This window comes from Ovis aries, chromosome 24 (assembly GCF_016772045.2).
Source record: "Ovis aries strain OAR_USU_Benz2616 breed Rambouillet chromosome 24, ARS-UI_Ramb_v3.0, whole genome shotgun sequence".
NCBI lineage: Eukaryota > Metazoa > Chordata > Mammalia > Artiodactyla > Bovidae > Ovis > Ovis aries.
This window is the reverse complement of record NC_056077.1, coordinates 1,625,525-1,645,207: the sequence shown is the minus strand read 5'-3', so window position 1 is coordinate 1,645,207 and position 19,683 is coordinate 1,625,525. Positions and strand designations below refer to the sequence as shown.

General features: G+C 57.6%; 1 protein-coding gene across 3 annotated transcripts in view; it reads left to right on the top strand.

Annotated features, from left to right (window-relative positions):
• The first annotated feature begins 2,683 nt into the window (after positions 1 to 2,683).
• UNKL (unk like zinc finger) overlaps positions 2,684 to 19,683 on the top strand; it is a 31,540-nt gene continuing 14,540 nt past the window's right edge. Inside the window, exons 1-8 of one of the 3 annotated variants that reach the window (XM_042239793.2) lie at positions 2,684 to 2,778; positions 4,092 to 4,198; positions 12,813 to 12,989; positions 13,300 to 13,433; positions 16,030 to 16,165; positions 17,352 to 17,469; positions 17,859 to 17,943; positions 18,426 to 18,511. In XM_042239793.2, the coding sequence (XP_042095727.1) occupies positions 13,397 to 13,433; positions 16,030 to 16,165; positions 17,352 to 17,469; positions 17,859 to 17,943; positions 18,426 to 18,511 (462 nt within the window). In that variant the 5' untranslated portion in view covers positions 2,684 to 2,778; positions 4,092 to 4,198; positions 12,813 to 12,989; positions 13,300 to 13,396. Of the gene's footprint in view, positions 2,779 to 3,988; positions 4,199 to 12,812; positions 12,990 to 13,299; positions 13,434 to 13,641; positions 16,166 to 17,351; positions 17,470 to 17,858; positions 17,944 to 18,425; positions 18,512 to 19,683 lie in introns of those variants that run through there. The other 2 variants (XM_027961326.2, XM_060406253.1) reach the window with 2 other exon arrangements.

Sequence of the window (19,683 nt, the reverse complement as noted above, 5' to 3'; positions counted from 1 at the left end):
TCGATGATCTAAGCAGCTGGGCTGTTTTTTGTATGTGTCTGGGTACTATCCCAGCCTTTTAAGAACATTCTTCAAAAGTCAAAAAAATGACAGTCTTTACAGCCTATCCCAATTCTCTTCAAGGAAGTTGCCTCTTGAGTGAGGAGGAAAAGGAGGCATTGTTTTAAAGATGCCCAGATTTCTTTATCTTGAGCCCTTTTTTAAGCCTAGTGTGGCTCTCTGTATGTGGGCTTCCCTGGTGGCTCAGTGGTAAAGAATCTGCAGGAGACAAGGGTTCCATCCCTGGGTCGGGAAGATCCCCTGGAGAAGGAAATGGCAACCCACTCCAGTATTCTTGCCTGGAGAATCCCATGGACAAAGGAGCCGGGTCGGCAGCAGTCCACGGGGTCGCAAAGAGTCGGACACGGCTGAGCACACACATACACACACGGCTCTCTCTGCCTCTCCACTGGACTTCACAGGTGCTTCAAACTCCTTAGCTTGGAAACAGAATTCAGCTCTCCCAAACCTGTTTCTTTGTATCCTTCCCAGGTTGGGACCTTGGAATTATCCTAGGCTTCTTTCTCATTCCCTACATCCTGGCAGTCTGATCTGTTTTGTCTTCCAAAGAATTCACGGGCCCTGTTTCATTCTCCTGCTGATTTCCTTAAAAAATGTCATGTTGTTCATTTTTTGCTATTTTAATTTCCAGGTTTCAATGTACAGTTTGTAGAAGTATATTTTTTAGCCAGTGTGAACATATAAAGAGGTAGTCATTCATCCCACCACCAATGATAGTTTATACTATTTTACTGTATTACTTGTATTTGAAAAAACAACAGGAACTTATATTCTTGGGAACTAATGTACGGAACTGCTATATCTTGCTTTGTCTTGTCACATAAGGAGGAGCATTTTTCTTAACAATTCTCAGCATTTTTATTCTCTGCGAGGTGCTCTTAAGTTTATGCCAAGTAACTCTGATATCTTTGTACATCTTTGTCTGAATCTCATTCTTTTTTAGGTTGGAGTTTCTAGAAATGGAACAAATTAGTTTTCCATAAAAATCCATACCCTATCCTTCTAGCCACAGTTCCTTCAAGGGTATTCTTGCTGCAGGTTAGAGTGTTGTTGGTTTTCTGTTCAGAATAAGAACAAAAGTGCCTGTTCCAAGAGCTCTTATTTGTGTGTTCTAAGTTGCTTCAGTCGTGTCCACTCTTTTCGACCCTATGGACTATAGCCCACCAGGCTCTTCTGTCCACGGGGATTCTCCAGACAAGAAGACTGGAATGGCTTGCCGTTTCCTCCTTCAGGGGATCTTCCCGACCCAGGGCTCGAACCTTTGTCTCCTGCATTGGCAGTCAGGTTGTTTAGGACTAGCACTGCCTTGGGAAGCCCCCTTCTTTGTTTAATTTGCATTAAAAAAAAAATTACTGGCGAGGCTGAACATTTAACGGGTCTTGGGAATTCCCTGGTGATGCTGGGAGGGATTGGAGGCAGAAGAAGGGGACGACCTAGGAAGAGATGGCTGGATGACATCACTGACTCGATGGACGCGAGTCTGAGTGAACTCCGGGAGTTGGTGATGGACAGGGAGGCCTGGCGTGCTGCGATTCATGGGGTCGCAGAGTCGGACGTGACTGAGCGACTGAACTGAACTGGGAATTCCCTGGAGGTCCAGTGGTTAGGACTCTGCAATCTCAATGCCCTGAGGGCTCGGTTAAATTCCTGGTCGGTGAACTAAAATCCCACAAGCCACCCAGCCCTTAAAAAAAAAAAAAAAAGAATGTCTCTTATGCTACATATTTACAAAATAATATACCCTGGGCCTGGGTTCTTCTTTCTCAAATGCAAACTGCTTCTTCCTTCAGGGACCACTGAGTTGGACCTCCGTGTGACTCTTGACGGGGGCCGGGAGCGAGGGTGGGGGGCGGATGCTGCCTGCCGCGGAGTTTCCGCCCTCTGTGCATCCCCTCCCACCCTTTTGGCGAAGGGTGTGTGTCTGGTCTCTTGACTTCGCGCCTTTGGGTTCTAAAAAATCAGCTCTATTGATATGCAGTTCATATTTACCCATTTAAAGTAAACAAGTGAAAATTTTCAGTACGTTCGCAGAGAGCAACCACTACCACATTCTAATTTTAGGACCCTGTTCGTACGCCTAAAAGAACCCGGGTACCAGTGAGCAGTCAGGCCTCTCCGCTCCCTTGTCTCCCACACCAAGCCCTAAGCAACTGGAGCCACTCTCCGCGGTCTCAGCATCCCCCCGGGGTCACAGAATGAGTGAAGGCGCGTGTGACAGCCGGGCTGCGCTGTCTTTACTCGAGACCCGTCCTCTGTCTCGGAGCCTGGAGTTGCGCAGGGCGCTGTCCGGCGTGCGCAGCGCGTGGGCAGCCCTGCTGGGGTGAAGGCTGCAGCGGGGCCGCGGACTGCGCGGGTGCGGGGTGGGCCGTGAACGCGGACTTCGGGGACCCCGCGGAAGTGGGTGGGGGCGGCCGGCCGGGACTGCGGGCGCGGCGCGGGGCGGGGTCCGCGGTGCTCGCGCGTCCCCTGCGGGCGCAGGGCGAGCGGAGGCGCCGGGCGGGGGCGTGGCGCGCGGGCGTGGCGTGGCGGGAGGGCGTGGCCGGCCGGGCGGGGGGCGCGGGTGGGCTCGGCGCGGGGGGAGATCCGGAGAGGCGGGGGCGGGCGCGCGCGGCGCATGCGCGCTGCATTGTTTTGACTGAAAATGCCGTCGGTTTCGAAAGCGGCGGCGGCGGCGCTGAGCGGGTCCCCCCCGCAGACGGAGAAGCCGACCCACTACAGGTCAGCGCCCCGGCCGGCCGCGGCAGGGGCGGGGGCGGGGCGGGGGGCGGCCCCGCGCTCCTCGGGCCCGCGCGCCCGCGCCCCGCGCCCCTGGGCCTGGGAGCTGCCGCCGGGCGCGGCCTGGGGCCCCGCGCCGCCCCGCTGCCGGTCCCCGCGCCCCCGCCGCTCACCTGCCGGCCCCTAGCCAACTGGCCCCCCGGCCTCCGCGCGATGCCTGGGCTCTGGAGGCTGGACCGCCATCCTCCTCGGCCGCCGCCGCTTGAGCTCAGGAGGCGGCGCCCAGGTTCTGGAGTGGCACCTGGGCTTGGGCGCTGGGGGACGGGTTCGGGGGTCCACGCACCTGGGTTGGGGACCGTAGAACAGCGCCTGGGGTCGTGGGTCGGGGCCTCCGAGAATGCGCCCGTGGTTGGGGATGGGGGGCCGCGCCTGGGCTCGAGGGAAGGGCGGCCATCTGGACTCCGGCTGCCTCCTTGGCTCGGGGCTGGTACCGGGGCTAGTCCGGGGCGCGCCTGCAGTCCCGGAGCTCGTGTCTGTGTTCCATATGAGGGGGCTGCGCGCGGGGTCTGAGGGAACGCGCCTGAGATCCAGGAGACTCTCCTGGGCTCTGGGGGAGCGGCCGCCTGGGACCGTCTGGAACCGGAGTGGGTGTCACGCCTGAGCTCCGAGATGGGCCAGCTGCGCCCTGGGCCAATCCGCGTCTGGATTCTGAAGGGTCGTGCCTGGGGTCGGGGACCGTGTCTGGCATTGACGAATCATTCCTGGGATCCGAGGAACGCGCGTGGGCTTCCAGGGCGGCGGTGGAGGGGAGTGGAGGGAGACGGATGAGGGAAAAGGGAGGCGGGGCAAGGGGAGAGGGAAGGGAGATGGGGAGAGGTCTGAACTTTGAGAGGTCGCCCGTGAGACTGGGGATCACACCTGCGGTCTGGGATGGGTAGCTGCGCCTGAGGTCGGGGATGGGGGGCTTGGCCTGGGGCGGGGGGCCGTGCCTGGGATTGGAGCTGGGGACTGCTCCTGGGGTCGGGGATGTGGGATCGTGTCTGGGGTCCGCCTGGGCCGGGGGAGCGGGGCGGGGGGCGGCCGAGTGGGGGATCGCGCCTGGGGTCGGGGCCTTCGGGCGCATGGGGTCCGACCCCTGCCCGGGAGTCCTCGGGCCGCCCGCCGGCGGCGGCGGCGGCGGCGGAAGCGACCCCAACGCTGTTTGTCTTTTTAGGTATCTAAAGGAGTTTAGGACAGAGCAGTGCTCCCTGTTTGTGCAGCACAAGTGCACCCAGCACAGGCCATTTACCTGTTTCCATTGGCATTTCCTAAATCAGCGTCGGCGCAGACCGCTCCGCAGGCGCGACGGCACTTTCAACTACAGCCCGGACGTGTACTGCTCCAAGTACGACGAGGCCAGCGGCGTGTGCCCGGACGGCGACGAGTGAGTGCGCGCGGTGCGGGGCGGCGCGGTCCACACCCGGCGGGTGCGGACGCGGGCTTCCCGGCCCCTCGCGCCGGCAGGCCCCGTCTCCGCTTTGAACTTTCCCCTTGACCGCTGGTCTTGGCGGGGGCATTTGTCAGCCGGTGCGGGAAGGACTGCGTGAGGCCGCGGGTAGCCCTTGCAGACTTCGCTGCGCTGCCCGCTTTGGTCACGGCCCAGTTCTCTGAGCTCCTTGCGTTAGATTTTGCTGCGCTGCCCGCTTTGATCACGGCCCAGTTCTCTGAACTCCTTGTGTTAGAGCCAGCCCTCACGAGGTACAGCTTTTGAGTTTAGGATCATTTTGTAGTCGTCTCTTGCTTTCTGGTCAGAGAGCTTGTTAGAAGGTTTGCTCACATTGTGCACACATATCCAGAATGGCTTCTTGCTTGCTGTTTATATGTTTAAATTTTAAAGAATTGACAGGAGGGTTATTTGCAGACTGTCACTTGTATAGCACTTTTAAAGTTTAAGAAATCCATGTTTTGTTTTGGTTGCTTTTTTTTTTTTTACAAGTTTCCTAATGGTGTTATGAACAGATGTCTTCATTTTGAAGTATGTAGAATACAAAAAACAAGTTAGATTGTACGTTCATGAAACCAGCAGAGATCGGTAGCAGGAGGTCTTGGTTTTTTCCTGTGAGCTGTGTGAGGAGAAAGGGCCTCGCCAGTCCCACCTGGAGGTGAGGTGGCGGCGCTGTGCCCCAGGGCCTCTTGGAAAAAACGTCTAGGGTTCAGCTTCTGTCAGATCCAAGTCTGATTTGGGGGAGGTCTTTTTAGTTTCTCCGGGGATTCCTTCGTGGCTCAGATATTAAAGAATCTGCAATGTGGGAGACCCAGCTTCAGTCCCTGGGTCAGAAAGATCCCCTGGAGAAGGGAATGGCAACCCACTCCAGTACTCTTGCCTGGAAAATCCCATGGACAGAGGGGCCTAGCAGGCTCTGACAGTCCATGGTGTCACAGAATCAGACACGACTGAGCGACTAATGCTGATCGATAAATATTTTAAAGTCTTTCTTGAATCTGCTGCAGTGTTGTTTCTGCTTTATGCTTTGGTTCCTGGGCCCTGGGGCATGTGTGATCATACCCACACCCGCTGTGTTGGGCAGTGAAGTCTTAACCACTGGACCATTAGGGAAGTCCCCTGTTTTTCATTTAAAAAATGCTTAGGTCCAGAGAGTAAACTTTTGATCTGTGGCGATCATCTTAAAAGCTCTGTCTACTTCCTGAGAGGTTTTTAATTGAACACCAGATAGTCAAATAAGATTGTTAAGGCAGCCTGTAGCCTGTGGAAATAATGTAACTGGCTCCATTTTGGTTAAGATGGTATTATATTCTGTGAGGTCTTAAAAGTGCGTTATTTAATTGCATCTTGACCTGATGTTTCCTGCAAATGGGTGTTCTCGGAAGAGAGATGTTTTTGCCTAGCTAAGGCTTAGCCCCTGACTCCTCATTTCCCTTGGCCATGTCCATCACCTCTCCTGAATGTAAGTCTTGAGTTGCCCTCGGGGGGCCACTGATGAGACCCTGCTGCAAAGATCCAGTCACCTAGCGTGTGTGACCCCATTTCAGAGTCCAGGATAGGAGACTGATTGGCAGTATTCATGGATGATGAAAAGAAAGTGTATTTTAGTGGCTGTTTTGGGTTCCAGAGTCTGAATGGCCTGGTATTGATTCAGACCCATTGCTGGGCTTCAGGGTAGGGTCCAGTTCCTATGGCATGAAGAGTATACTGCGGTGAACACCTACCTGGTAATGGTCCTTTTAAGCTGGCTTTAAATGTTAATTAAATAGCCTTACAGTTTATTATAAAAATGTTAACATGGGGAATCCCCTGGTGGTCCAGTGTCAGGACTACACACTTCACTGCCAAGGGCCTAGGTTCAGTCCTGGGTGGAGGAACTAAGATCCCACAAGTGGGGCAGCATGGCGGGGGTGGGGGGGGTGTGGGGGGGGGGGGGGGGGGGGGGAAACACGTGCAGCCTGAACAGCGTGCAAGTCGTCACTGAGAAGAGTGGGACTGAGGTGGGTGTCTGACACTGCTCTGGGTGTGTCCTGTGAACATGTACACGTAGTATGAAAGTACATGTGTGTCTTCTTAAAGATTTTCTTTGTGACTTTTATTGAGCAAGTGAGATGACTTGCTTTAGCCCCACAGAGAGTGTCTGGCAGGCCAGACGGCTCCCCTGAGAGTCTCTCGTTAGTGATCACTGCTCATTCAGCCTGAGACGGACCTTCCTGGAGTCTGTCCTGTTGTATGACATATTCTGGCTCATTCACGGTTGCCATGGGGTCTGTAAATAGACTCTACCCTTCAGAGCAGGGAAAGAGCCTCCTTCCTTTTATTTCAGTTCATTGGTTCTTGAAATGTCTATTTTGGGCTTTTATAGGACCAACCTATTACTGTAAATCATGAATATGTATCAGAGAGCAAAGACCCTTCAGCTGGCTCAGGTGACTTTTGCATCCAAGGTGGTTCTACCAGTCTGATGGGGGAGCTGTGGGGCTGAGCCATGGGCAGGATTGGGGACCCCCAAGAAGGCTGGCATCCCTGATGTCAGCTCCTGTGCTAGGCAGGTGGTCATTCTCCCCTCTTGCTGTCGCCCTTCTCCTGGGGCGCCCTCCCCACCTGTCCCCACCACCCCAGTGAGAACTCCAGCTGTCTCTCGGTAGCCCCTATCCCCTCTCCCCCGCGGGCACACCCCCGACGCCGCTGTCACTCCTTTTCCCCAGCGGCAGTCACCCTCCTCTCGGTCTCATCTCCTCCCTGGCCCCGCCCCCCTCCCAGCGGACACCCTGTGGGCCACCCCCAGGACCCTTTGTTCCGGCGGCCACGCCCCCTCCCGTCTGGCCGCGGGGTCACGTGGCCCCGCCCCCCCACCGTGGGAACCGGCCTCCCTTCGGCGGGGCAGCGGGGTGAACAGCTCGCCTCGCTCACTTCAGAGTCGGCGCTGCCTCTGGCCTCGGGGTCAGGCCCGCAGCCCCGGGTGCGTGTTCCCCAGCCCCCCGTGCGGATCCGTCTCAGGTATTCCCTAGGCTGGCGCTTCGAGAAAGGGGCGCGGGCCTGAGCGCAGCGTGGCCGGAGGTCTCTCCAGCTCAGCCACCCGCTGAGAGCTGTCGGAGAGCGGCCCGGCCCCCATCTGGTCCTGCTCCCGGTCTTGCTTCCGTTCCCCGGAGACCTTGTATCCCTGCTGTGCTGGTAAAGGGTGTCAGGCGCATTTACAGAGGTCGGTTCAAAGCGAAGGCCCCTCTGAGGGGCCTCTCCCAGAAATGTTTTCATTGGCAAACAATACAAGCGGCCCCCAACTCTGCCAGGTACAAAGTTGCCTCCCTCTTGCCTGATAACCCTTCTGCCAAAGGCAGGCCGCCTGTGGGTGGCCTTCCAGGCCCCACGTTTAATAGATGTTTTCTTAGTTTTGGTAAGAAGTGGGCCTGCCCCGTTCCTGTGCTCTAAGTTTCCAGGTTGGCACTAGAGGCCTGCCTGCAGGGCTCCCTGCCGTGGCTCCTCTGGCAGGCCCTGTCCTCTCCCCACTGCACCCGGGGCGTCTGGTAACACGGCCCCATTACTTCGGCGATGCTGTGTGATTTGGGGACCTTCCACCTGTGAATCTGGCACCATGGGAGCTTGCTGACCTACAGAAACTTTGCTTCCTGCCCAAGGCTTGGTGCGCCCGTTGTGTCATACGTGTCCTTAGTCTGGCCTCTCTGCTGAGAGATGCTCTTGCCATGTTTAAAGAGTCGGGTGTCCTGGGACCCAAGGCTTAGGTGGAAGTCTGTTCACTGCAGGAGGGTTATAAACTCTTGGTGTTAAAAGGACCTTATGAGTAAATTCTGCTTGGGCTTTTGGGGGTGAGGTGAAAGCCAAGGGCAGGCTGGGAACATCAGAGCAGAATATTTAGGAGTTGTGCGTGCTCAGTCGCTCAGTCATGTCTGACTCTGTGCGACCCGGTGGACTGTAGCTGGCCAGGCTCCTCTGTCTACAGGGTTCTCCAGGCAAGAATACTGGAGTAGGTTGCCATTTCCTCCTCCAGAGAATCTTCCCCATCCAGGGATCAAACCTGGGTCTCCTGCATCGCAGGCAGATTTTTTACCACTGAGCTACCTGGGAAGCCCTATTGAGGAGTCAGGGGCTACTTAACAGGCTCAAGGAAGACAGTAGGCTTCCACTCTGGCCGGCTTAAGGACGTTACAGTCGGGTGACTGAGTCGGGTCTGTGAGACCGGGAGGTAGAAGAGCTCACGCAGTGCGGCCCCAGCCCAGCAGCCGCACCGTCACCTGAGGACTTGCCCTGAATTCAGACCCATGGTTCCCACCAGCACCAGCCCAGGCCGTCCAGACGGTTCTGAGGTGCTCTGGCTTGGCTTGCTAACTGGTGTTAATGCAGAGTGGCACTGAGTCTGTGGGTCCACCGTTGCGTGGGGTGAGTTGCAGAAAGGAACTCCTGGAGCTGTGCTGCTCTCTACCCCTCCCTCCTGGTTCCAGCAGCTCCAGAGCTTCGCAGCAGGCCTGCGTCTGACAGGTGCTGCTGCACCGCAGCGTCCACAGAGCCCTGTGTTAGTTACGCCGAGTGGGTCGCTGGTTGGATGGATTTGTCAGCTATGGACACCGCCCTGGATTTGGTGGGCTGTGGGACTGAGTCGTGTTAACACGTGCTGTCAGGCTGCCAGTGGCCCGGTGGGGGTGGGGGGTGGGGGGTGGATGACTGAACTCCTGCGGTGAGGAAGCACCTGCCGGCTGTATGGCGCTGACCCCTGGGGTCTCCCCGCTCCTTCCCCACTTTGGTGAGAGCCTAGGTTTGGTCCCTTTTGTCTCTTAGATGTTCTTAGTGTCTATTAGTCGTTTAGTCGTGTCCAACTCTTTACGACCCCATGGCCAGGCTCCTCTGTCCATGGGATTCTCCAGGCAAGAACACTGGGGTGGGTTGCCATTTCCTTCTCCTGGGGATCTTCCCAGCCCAGCGGTTGAACCCAGGTCTCCTGCATTATAGGCAGATTCTTTACTATCTGAGCCACCAGGGAAGCCCCTTAGATGTTCTTAGGTGAAGCCATTTTCTTTTCATTAAATGTTCTCCAGTATCTTAATCTCAGCCCATGCTTTCAAGCAGAGGTAACATGCCCCTAGTGAAATAATAGTGCCTGTTTGGTGCTCAGTGCTAGGGAGAGGGGGACCTTGGCCAGGTCTGGTTGCCGTGGAGATGGTGCTGGCAAAGAAACAAAATGATGCTAAGAGCAGACCTGGGGGACCGCTAGGAAATGGGAGGGGTGTGGCGCCCACCACATTCCCTCCCCGGGTCTGGGGGGTTCCTGCAGCTACTGCCACAGCCTGTGTCAGCCCGTTGGTGGTGCTCGTGGTCCTGTGGTCCTGCTCGGGCTGTTCTGCAGGCTTGGTTCCACAGACAGACCTGCAGATGCTGCCTCAGCTCCGGTGTGCTGGCCCCCTCCCCAGACTCTGGAATTGTCTTCCTTTAAACATACAGTAGATGAGTGAGTGTTTCTGAAGATTGGAACTGTTTTTGCAGAATGGCTGTTTTCCTATTTAAGTCGTTTTATTGAAGCGAAACATAGCATTAAATGTGTCAGCTTAGCTGTTTTCCGTGTACAGTGTAGTGGTGTCGAGTTCATTCACGGTGTTGCGCAGCCATCACCACCATCCACCTCCAGAATTTCTCCATCTTCAAACCGAAACTACGTCCCCACGAAGCAGCCCTTCCTTCCATGATTCCTGATGAAAGCAGATGGTGTGTCTGTATTCTTGCCCCTCCCCCACCTTCCGACGTAAACTGGAGGGTGCAGCGCTTCCTTTTCTCGGTGCTTTTACCTCCAGGTGCCCCCTGGCTCCCCTCCCGAAGCCCTCCACGCAGACCACCCCTCATACAAACCACCAGCTCTCTCCTCTGCCTCTGCGGAGCTCCCTTGGTGTTTATCCCACAACTCAGTTGTCTGCAACCTTTGGCGGTTACAAACAGCACGTCTTTCTGTCTCTGTTTGCTAGTCTGTCTGTGACGGTTCCTGGGACAGAGGGTAAGGGCACGTGTCCTCTGGGTGCCTGTCACTGGCCGGCAACAGTGTCACTTGGCTGTCGCCCTGCGCCTGGGGTTCTGTCCGAACAGGTGAGTTTCTCTCATCAGAAGCAGGACGAGTGCCTTTCAGTGCCCCAGACCATTTGCATTTTCACGGAGCTAAGTTCCTGGTTTGTTTCACTAGCTGTCGTCCTGTGACCTTCTGGTCCCTAATTCTACATTATTTGTTAGTGATATTACTCTGTATATTAATGCAAAAAGTAGAGGGTCCTTGTTCTAGAACAGGCTCCCTGGTGTGGCAGAGGCTGCTCCCCGACAGCTCTCCTCTCTGGGGCCCCAGGGACTGAGTCGGGCAGAGATGCGCAGGAGTGCCGGGAGGAGCTTGAGACCCGAGACGCAGCTCCAAGGGAGGGATTTTCAAGCAGGCTGCACCGGCACCTAACGCAGTAAAACTCCTTAGGAGATGTCTGACCATTCCACTCACACCCCCTGAAAACTGTTCCTTGGAACTGTCACTGGGAACACGGAGGAAACAGCTCATATTCGGGCATGTGGAGCACAGTCAGCACGCAGTGTTTCCTTTTCCGTATCTGTGTGCGAGATAGTAATAGTCAGGTTTTTTTCTTTTCTTTTTTGCAAAGTGAGGACCAACTTGACCTGTAACCCGCTTTCTCCACCTTCCTCTTTTCCTTTATCTCATGAACACGGGCTCCGGCGCTGGGATTGCCCGGAGGTGTTTGTGCAGAGGTAATTGGAGGAATTCCCTCACTTTCAGTTCCCCGATGTACAAGAGGGTACAATCTGTCCCCTACACCCACCCCCGTGCCCATGTGAGGGGCCCTCGGGCTGGCTGTGTTCCATCCTCTTGAACTGGATGCTGCCACTCAGGTGAAATGCCACAGGCCAGCCAGATGTGACCTGTGACACGTGTCCCTGTAAGTTTGTGTATTTCACTACAAATGTGGAGAGTAGCTCTTGCTTCTTCTGTGTCTCCAATGGACTTTAAGTTGTGATAACATCCCTAAAGTTGCCATTTTAAATAGTTTTAAATGTGCAATTCAGCATCGTTAATTACATTCAAAATGTTCTGCAACCATCTTTTTCCAGATTCTTTCTCCCAGACAGAAGCTCCGCCCTCGTCCACACCCATCCCCCTTCCCCTCCCCCTCCCTGGGCCCCACTCTCCCCTTGCCGTTGCTGTGAAAGTGACTGCTTTAGGGCCCTCGTGTGAAATGACCCCCACAGTGTGTGTCCCCTGGTGTCCGGCTTGGTTCCCGTAACATGACGTGTTCAGGATTCATCCCCGTTGCAGCCGCATCCACACTCACTCTGCTGTCCGGATGGACCACGCCTTGCTCATCTGTCCATCAGCTGGTGGATACTTGGTTTGTCTCCAGCTTTAAGCTCTTGTGTCTCTGGTCGTGGGGGCACAGGTATCTCCTCGAGACCCCGGCTCCTTCGGGGATACGTCCGGAGGCATCCCTTCAGGGCCTGCAGCATTTGCCTTCTGCCTGGTGGCTGCAGGACCCCCGGGACTTGCCGGGCATGGCATCTTCTCTGCCTCCTGCCTCCTGCTCATGGCCTGCATGCCGAAGGTGTGGTCAGATCTTGGGTGAGCTGCCCTAACTCGGAGCCTCTGTTTCTTCGTCTTCCGAGATGGGGATGTGGATTGCTTGCCCCTCAGTTGCTTTCCTTTTACCCTTGGTCCTGTCCATCCATCTGTGCTCTGCCCAGGAGCGCCCCGCACCCCAACAGGTGCTCCCAGCACCCGGGTCGAGGCCTGCCTGACAGTGAGGCAGGAGTGGGCCTTTCCCAAGCCTCACACGGTGCTGCCTTGCCATCTCGGGGAGGGGCCGAGGGCCGTGTTCTTAGACCTGGGGGCCTGCAGCTGTGGCCTGCAGCAGCCTCGGGCCGTCCAGGGGCTGCTCAGAGGGGCTGCCGTCCCATCCTTGTGTGTCCATGGCTTTTGTCTGGAGGGACCGACCTAAAGGCGGGCTCATTCCCACCATGTGTGTGCTGGGACTGTCCATGCCGTCTCACAACTGACATCTCCCTGCGTGGGACCCTTGACCCTGGCCTTGACCCTGACCCTTGGTGCTCCTGGAGCTGCCATGTCTCTCCCTGGGCATGTGAGGCTCTGGGCCTTTGTGTGGCCCCAGGGATGCTGTCCCGTCCTCCCCCAGCCGCTTCTCCCCGGCCCGTCCCCCACAGCGTCCTCCAGCGCCACCTCTGCCGAGGGGTCCCCAGAAGCACCAGGATGGGAGGAGGGAGAGCTGTCAGCCGCTTGTCTGATGGGAATTTTGTTTTCCACTTGATTCAAAAAATTATGATGGGTGATTTTCCAGGAGATTGGGTGTTGTGCTTTCCTCCCATGTGTCGTCGAGGGCTTCGTGGGGTCTGAGGGCCGTGTGAGGGGTCTGGGGCAGGGACAGGGCTCTGGTGCTGTTCACGCTCCAACCAGAGCAGGCGTCTGGGAAAAGCCAACGCGAGCCAGCTGGCCAGGGGCAGGTGGACGCCGCGGTGGCCGCAGCGCCCGATGCGCACCGTCCTCTGCCCCCAGGTGCCCATACCTGCACCGGACGACTGGGGACACGGAACGCAAGTACCACCTGCGCTACTACAAGACAGGCGCCTGCGCCCACGGGACGGACGCGCGGGGCCACTGCGTGAAGAATGGGCTGCACTGCGCCTTCGCCCACGGCCCGCTGGACCTGCGGCCGCCCGTCTGCGACGCCCGGTGAGTGGCCGTCCCTCCGGGAGCCGCCCTGCTCCCCCGGCCTCAGGCTTCACTTGCCTCCAGTGGCTCCTCTGGGGCCTGGATTTTATTCCCAAGGAGAAAGTGACCCGCTGCTGTCCTGCTGACCTGGGCGCTGGGAGCTCGGGCATCTTGGGTGCTCAGCTCTGAGGCTGTTGGGGTTTGAGTTGAGGCGGCCTTCCCGGAACGGACACGCATAGGTGGCTCCGTAAAATGAGAGCCCGGTGGCCATCTCGCCGTCCGAGGCTTCGGAGGGGCCGCAGCGCTGTGACCGCGCGACGTTTGGTTTCAGGGAGCTGCAGGCACAGGAAGCCCTGCAGAACGGCCAGCTCGGCGCCGGGGATGGCATCCCTGACCTGCAGCCCGGGGTCCTGGCCAGCCAGGCCCTGATGGAGAAGATCCTGGGCGAGGACCCCCGGTGGCAAGGTAACCCTGCGGCCACCGCTGTCTGCAGAGCACCCGCACGGTGGACCTCGAGACCGAGGCTCTGTGCACACTGGCCCCCATCAGCACCCCTACTCGTGGGTCTGGTCCCCGGGCTGCTTGGGGACAGGAGTGTGTGGCGGCCCCTGCCCCTGCGGGGCGTCCAGTCCTGGAGCCGGCCTGCTCCCCGGCAGCCTCACAGGTGATGGCCACAGGCAGCGAGCGGTTTTAATTATGGAACACTCACAACATAAATTTTCCATTTTAACCATCTCAGCATCATGACTCGAGGCGTTTGGTGTGTCCGCAGTGTGTGCAGCCGTCACCTCGATTCCAGAACATTCCATCACCTTGGACAGAAACCCCTGCCTGTTAGTGGGCCCCCTTCACAACCCTGGCCTGGCTCTGCTGCCATGGGGCCGCCTGTTTGATGCTTCTTGCGGGCGGTGTGGTTTTAAGAGACGCCCCCCCCGCCCCCACCACCCCTAAGTTATGCCAGCATGTCTCCTTGGAAGCTTCGCACACAACACTTCAGGCTGCCTCACTTCAGTGCTGAGCTCCCTGCGAGGGTTTTTCCCCTGCTTGCTGAAACCTGAGCCTCCAAGGGCCCAGGCACGTGTTTATAACGGTGGCTGCCCAAGCCTTCTCAGGACGGGCCTCGAGGGCTGCCATCCGAGTGCTTGTCCCGCTGTGCTGTGTCCCCCTGGGAGAGGCTACCACAGATGAATGGCCACCCACAGCTCCCACTTGCCGGCACCTCAGAGCTTGTCATTCAGCAGAGCAGCCGTCTTGTGTTGCAGCCCCTCAGCCCCTGGTCCGAGACCCCAGCTCCGCCCGTGCGCTCCAGCTGGTGGCCTGGGTCGGGGTGTGAGTGCCCTTGTCACCGTCAGGCGGGCTGAGCTTGAAGAAGCAAAGTGGGCTGGGCCAGGCCCAGTGACTCTCAGCCCTGTGATTTGAGTATTTAAGGAGCAGATTTTATTTCTTAGGGAAGTTCTTTGTTAGTGCTTCAGGAACCCCTGGTATTGATATGGTAACATTTGTTACAGTAGACAACCAGGATTGATACCTGATCATAAGCTGGCCAGCTTACCCTAGGCTTTTCGCCAGCCTTGTGCATCCTCAGGGTTTGGGCGGATGTGTAATGACTCGGATCTTCCCGTTAGGGTGTCACTGCCCTCAGACTCTCTCTGCTCTGCTGCTGGTCCCTTCCCACCCCTGCTGGCCACTGACCTTTCACCTCATGGTCCTGTCATACAGTTGGGACCACAGTTTGCAGCCGTTACACTTGGAGCTGTGTGTGCAGGGGTCCCCGTGTCTCTTCAGTGCTTGCTAGTGTCTTTCTTCTTATTGCTGAAGAGGTCTGGGGGGGTTGTTCACCCATCACCCTCCGATGGGTGTCCGCAGCCCCTGGGACTCACTGATGCTGCCACCCCGCCTACTTCCTTGCGGGTCGTGCCATGCAGTGCAGGACCTCTGTCTGTTGGAGGCCTTTGGTCAGTGCTTGCGAACAAATAGCTTACAATTTTCATTTTCTCAAAATCATCTTTTCTGTTCAAACTCCTTTTGTCCTCGCCATGCCCTGCTGTGTGGTCCATGTTTCTCGTCATTTAATCAGTTATTTGGAACTGAGTTTGGCCTGGTAGAGGTGGGCCATTAAACTTGGGCGTGGAAGCGTGTCCTGGGGGTCGGCACAGCACTGCCCCGGCCTTTCCTGCAACACCTCGACGGTCAGCCCCACTGGGCAAGTTTGGTTAAAAACAATGGCGTTTGTAAAAAAAATAAAGGGAAGGTCGATTATTAACCAGCCCAGAGAACGTGAAAGTCGCTCAGTCGTGTCTGAGTCTTTGTGACCCCATGGACTGTCCACAGAATTCTCCAGGCCAGAATACTGGAGTGGGCAGCCATTCTCTTCTCCAGGAAATCTTCCTAACCCAGGGATCGAACCCAGGTCTCCCACATTGCCCAGGAATGCATTTTATTTTCAAGAATCTCCTTTTATTGGTTACAGCTTATAAATAACCCTTGGTGGGTTTTTATTTTTGCTTTGAGAGAAAATTCAGATAACATGAAATGAACCATTTAGAAAGTAGACTTTATTTCTCAGGGCAGGTCTGGGGTCCACGTTGTGGAACGCTCTGGGGCTTGTCACGCGGCCACTGCCTCCCCACAGGCGGTGGCCCTGGTGCCAGGGGACGGCTGTCGCAGCGTCACCTGCGGGTCAGGCCGCGCCTTCTAAGAGCGCATTTCGGAGGTTCCTGGTCTGTTCAGTGTTGCGCATCCTTCAGTTTCTTCCGGTTCTGAAACTGTCCGGTCTCCCCGAAGAAGCCCCGGCCACACCCTGCCGCAGGTTTGCCTGTCCTGGACGCTCCCTTTAAGTAGGCTCAGATCGTGCCTTCCGTGCCTGCCGCTCTCGCTGACCACGCGGGTCCGGCCCGCTCAGGGCTCACCCACGTGGCCCGTGTGTCCGTGCTTCGCTCCTTTCCCTCCGCCGCGGGACAGGCCTCACGGCGTTTCCGGTCATCTGCCCAGAGACGCCTGTGGCAGCGTGGCCGCTGTGAGCGGGCGTGCGCACGTCCCCGCGTGGACCCCTGTCTTGCAGACACCAACTTCGTGCTGGGCAGCTACAAGACGGAGCAGTGCCCCAAGCCGCCGCGCCTGTGCCGCCAGGGCTACGCCTGCCCGCACTTCCACAGCAGCAGGGACCGGCGGCGGGACCCCAGGCGCTTCCAGTACAGGTGAGCCCAGGTCGCGGGTGTGGGCCTGGCTGCCCCTCCACCAGGCTCACGTCTGGCTCGAGGCTCTGCTTTAGGCAGCGGCCCCTCCACTTCCTTCAGCCTCCCTGGAGGCCCCGGTGTCCAGGGATGCCAGCTCAGCAGATGCCCCCACGGTGGCAGGTGTGGTCAGGGTGTGGCTCCTCTGTTTCCCTGTCCCCCCCGCAACCTGTGCACCCTCCCATGAAGGTGCCTGCTGGCAAGGGCCCGCCCTGGCAAGGCTGGGAATCCCAGTGCCCACAGCCTGCTTCACCCTCTCTGGGGGCCTGACTTCCTCGGATTGTGGGTTTGGGTTTCACCTGGGGTCGTGCACCTGGGCAGTTCTGATGTCTTCCTGGGCCGTCCTGATCTCTTCCTGGGCCATTTCCTCCTCCCTCCAGCTGCCCTCAGCTTGGTGCCCTGCTTATCCTCGGGTTTGCCAACCCGCCACACGGGCCCAGCACTGAGAGTGGTAGGGGCTGGGGGCGCAGAGCCTCGCCTTGCCCCTCCTGTGGTCCCCAGGTCTGTGTCCAGCTTGTTCGTTGAGCAGAGAGTCACTCTCCAGTCACCTGGCACTGCCTTGCACGCCTCACTCGGCCTTCACGCAGAGAGAGGGCTTTTTACGACAGTTACTGTTGTGAGTGGTTTAACGAGAGTTGAGGGTCAGAGAACCTCTGAGTATTAGTCACTTGATGTCATCTCGAGAAGATGAAGTAAATTTTACTGCATATAAAAAGGTTAGAAAATCGTAAAATATGTCCTATTTCCCATAGATAAGTTTAAAGTAAACCCCATACAATAAAGCTGCCGGGAAGCATCTGAAGCATGGAGGGGGTTGTTAGGGTTTTCGTGTCGTGGGACCCAGGTCTCAGATTCAGTGTTGAAGCAGTCTGGCGGGGAGAAAAAGGGTGTTAGTCCCTGGTAGGCCGGGTGGCATTGAACCTGGTCGCCCAGATGCTGCAGGAGGCCTGGCTGAGTCTCAGGGGCCCTGGGGGCTCTGACTGAGACTCACCTCACACTTTGTGGAAAATGAAAACGGGCTCCCGGATGCCTTCCGGGCTCCCCTGGACGCTTGTCCTAGTGAGGAAGGGCCAGAGTGTGCAGGGCTGGCACCTGGTCCCCGGTGGCACGTGGGGAGGCCGTCTGCCTGCCTGACCCCGCCTTGCCGCAGGTCCACGCCCTGCCCCAGCGTGAAGCATGGTGACGAGTGGGGCGAGCCGTCCAGGTGCCCGAGCGGGGACAGCTGTGCGCACTGCCACTCACGCACGGAGCAGCAGTTCCACCCCGAGGTATGGGCGCCCGATGGGGACTCGCGGTCTGCTCACGGGGTGGATGCCTTGGCCACTTGGGCACTGCTGGGTGGCGGGCACTGAGCCAGGTGCATCTTTCAGGAAATGCCAAGTGGCCAAGCTGACCTGGAGGGTGGCTTCAAGGACAGGCGCCACAGGAGTGGCCTGGGCCCACGTGGTTCCTGGGCTGACGGGCCCCACACAGGCGGGGCGTCCGGGCCGCCGGGAGGGTTGGGGGGTGGGAGGCGCGCTGTCGGCATCCATCTTCGGGAGGCCCCGCCGAGGTGTGGTTCTTCGAGCTCCGCGTCGCGACTGGCTTGGCTCGGGCCTCCCGCGGACGCAGGCCTGCAGCCCGGTACTCTGCGTGCTGTGTCGCCCTTGTCTCCTAGATCTACAAGTCGACCAAGTGCAACGACATGCGCCAGACCGGGCACTGCCCCCGGGGCCCTTTCTGCGCCTTCGCACACGTGGACAGTACGTGCCCCCTTTGCCGGGAGCGGGCGGGGGCTTCGCCTCGGGTGAGGGTGGCTGGGAGGGTCGGGGGCCTCTGGGCCTCCTGGGGCCCAGCCTAGCCCCGCCTCTGGGTGCCCCAGGGTCCTGAGTGCAGTCACTGTGACCAGATGGGGCCTTACAAAGCACCTGAAGGGGAAGCAGCCTCGGGTTTGGGAGGTGCACAGATGTAGCCCTTCCTCGCTGCCCCCGGGAGCTTCCTCCTAAAGCTGTGGGCGTGGGTTCCTGCTCTTACGAGCATGTTACAAATTCTGATTTTACTTTTTTTTTTTTCTATTTTAATGGTGAGGGTGGCTTTTCCTGTTGAAATTCTCCATGACTTTGGAGTCCCTTGCGGGTCAGCTCATACCTGTCAGAGGCTAGTACACACTCGCCCACCCCCCCAGCTTGGGGTCCCTTAACCAGAGTCTCAGCCAGGAGCCACTCAAAGCCCCCTTTCTTGGCAGAGAGCCTCGGGATGGCCAGCGACTGGAGCTGCCGAGACCTTGCCCTCGCCAGTGTCCCCACGACCCCCAGCGGGCAGCCCGGACACGTAAGTGGGGGCATCCAAGGAAGATGCCCGCTGCTGTTTGGTTTGAATCCAGTGTCAGGCACTCAGATGGGTGTGGTCTCTGTGTGGTGCGGTTGGGGGCAGCCTGCCTGCAGGCTTGGTGGCGTAGAAGCGTCTAGAAGAGTCCTGGCCGAGTCTCGCGCTTTGTCAGACACGCACGTGTCAGTCCCGTGTGAGGTGCAGTCTCTGCCTGAGGGTGAAGAAGGACCCCCGTCGGGCAGGTGAGGCTGTGCTGGCGGCTCCCCGTGAGGAGCACAGCTGGCAGCCTGGGACTCGGTGTCTGAGGTGCAGGCGTGTCTCAGGGTCACCGTCTTGGGGTCGTGAGTGTCGCAGGAGCTCTTCCTCTTCTCCGTCTGTGGCTTCGACAAAGCCATCTGCAGGCGCTGCCTCCGCATCTGCCTGCAGGTGGAGCTGAGTCCTCTCAGCGGGGCAGGGAATTGGGCTGCCCTCCTGGGCGATGCCTGCGCTGTGCCCGGGTCCGGCTCTCGGCTCCACTGCTGCCGTAGGCAGGGCTGCACTTGGATGCAGCCCCCTCCCAGCTCCTCAGTTACCCTGGGGTGGGACTCCAGTGCAGCTCCTTCAGGGTGAGCAGCGGTGGTCCAGCCACCATTTCTGGCTGACCTTATGTGAGCTAGAACTCGGGAGAGCCTGAGCCTGAAATCTCCAGAACTGGAAATTGAGGGAGAAGTTAAGATCCTCCAAGGAGTTGTTACGGAATCCCTTGTACTACTCACCACAACAGGTCATAAGTCAAAAGACTGAGTTGTTGGGGCAAAGAATAGCAACTTTATTCAGAAAGCTGGGAGACCAAAAAAACGATAGACTAGTGTCTCAGAGAGCCCAGGTAGAAGTCAGGCTGCTTCCGCAATGAAACGGGAGTAGGACTGGTTGGTGGGGCTAGCCTGTATATTTCAGACTATAGGCAGCATTCTTTTAGTGGTTAATTTGTAGCAAAAGCAATACAATACAAATGTTAAAGTGAAAGAGATCCAATATGGAGTCAGATTTGTTCTTCTGTGTTACAAAGTGTCCAGTAAAAGATCAGAGCAAAGTGATTCAGAGTGAAACATCCAGCCTTCCCCTGGGCTGGAGCAGGACCTGGAAACTGGCTTTTCCTTCTGCCCCACGTTTTCAGCAAATGCTCAAATAGACTT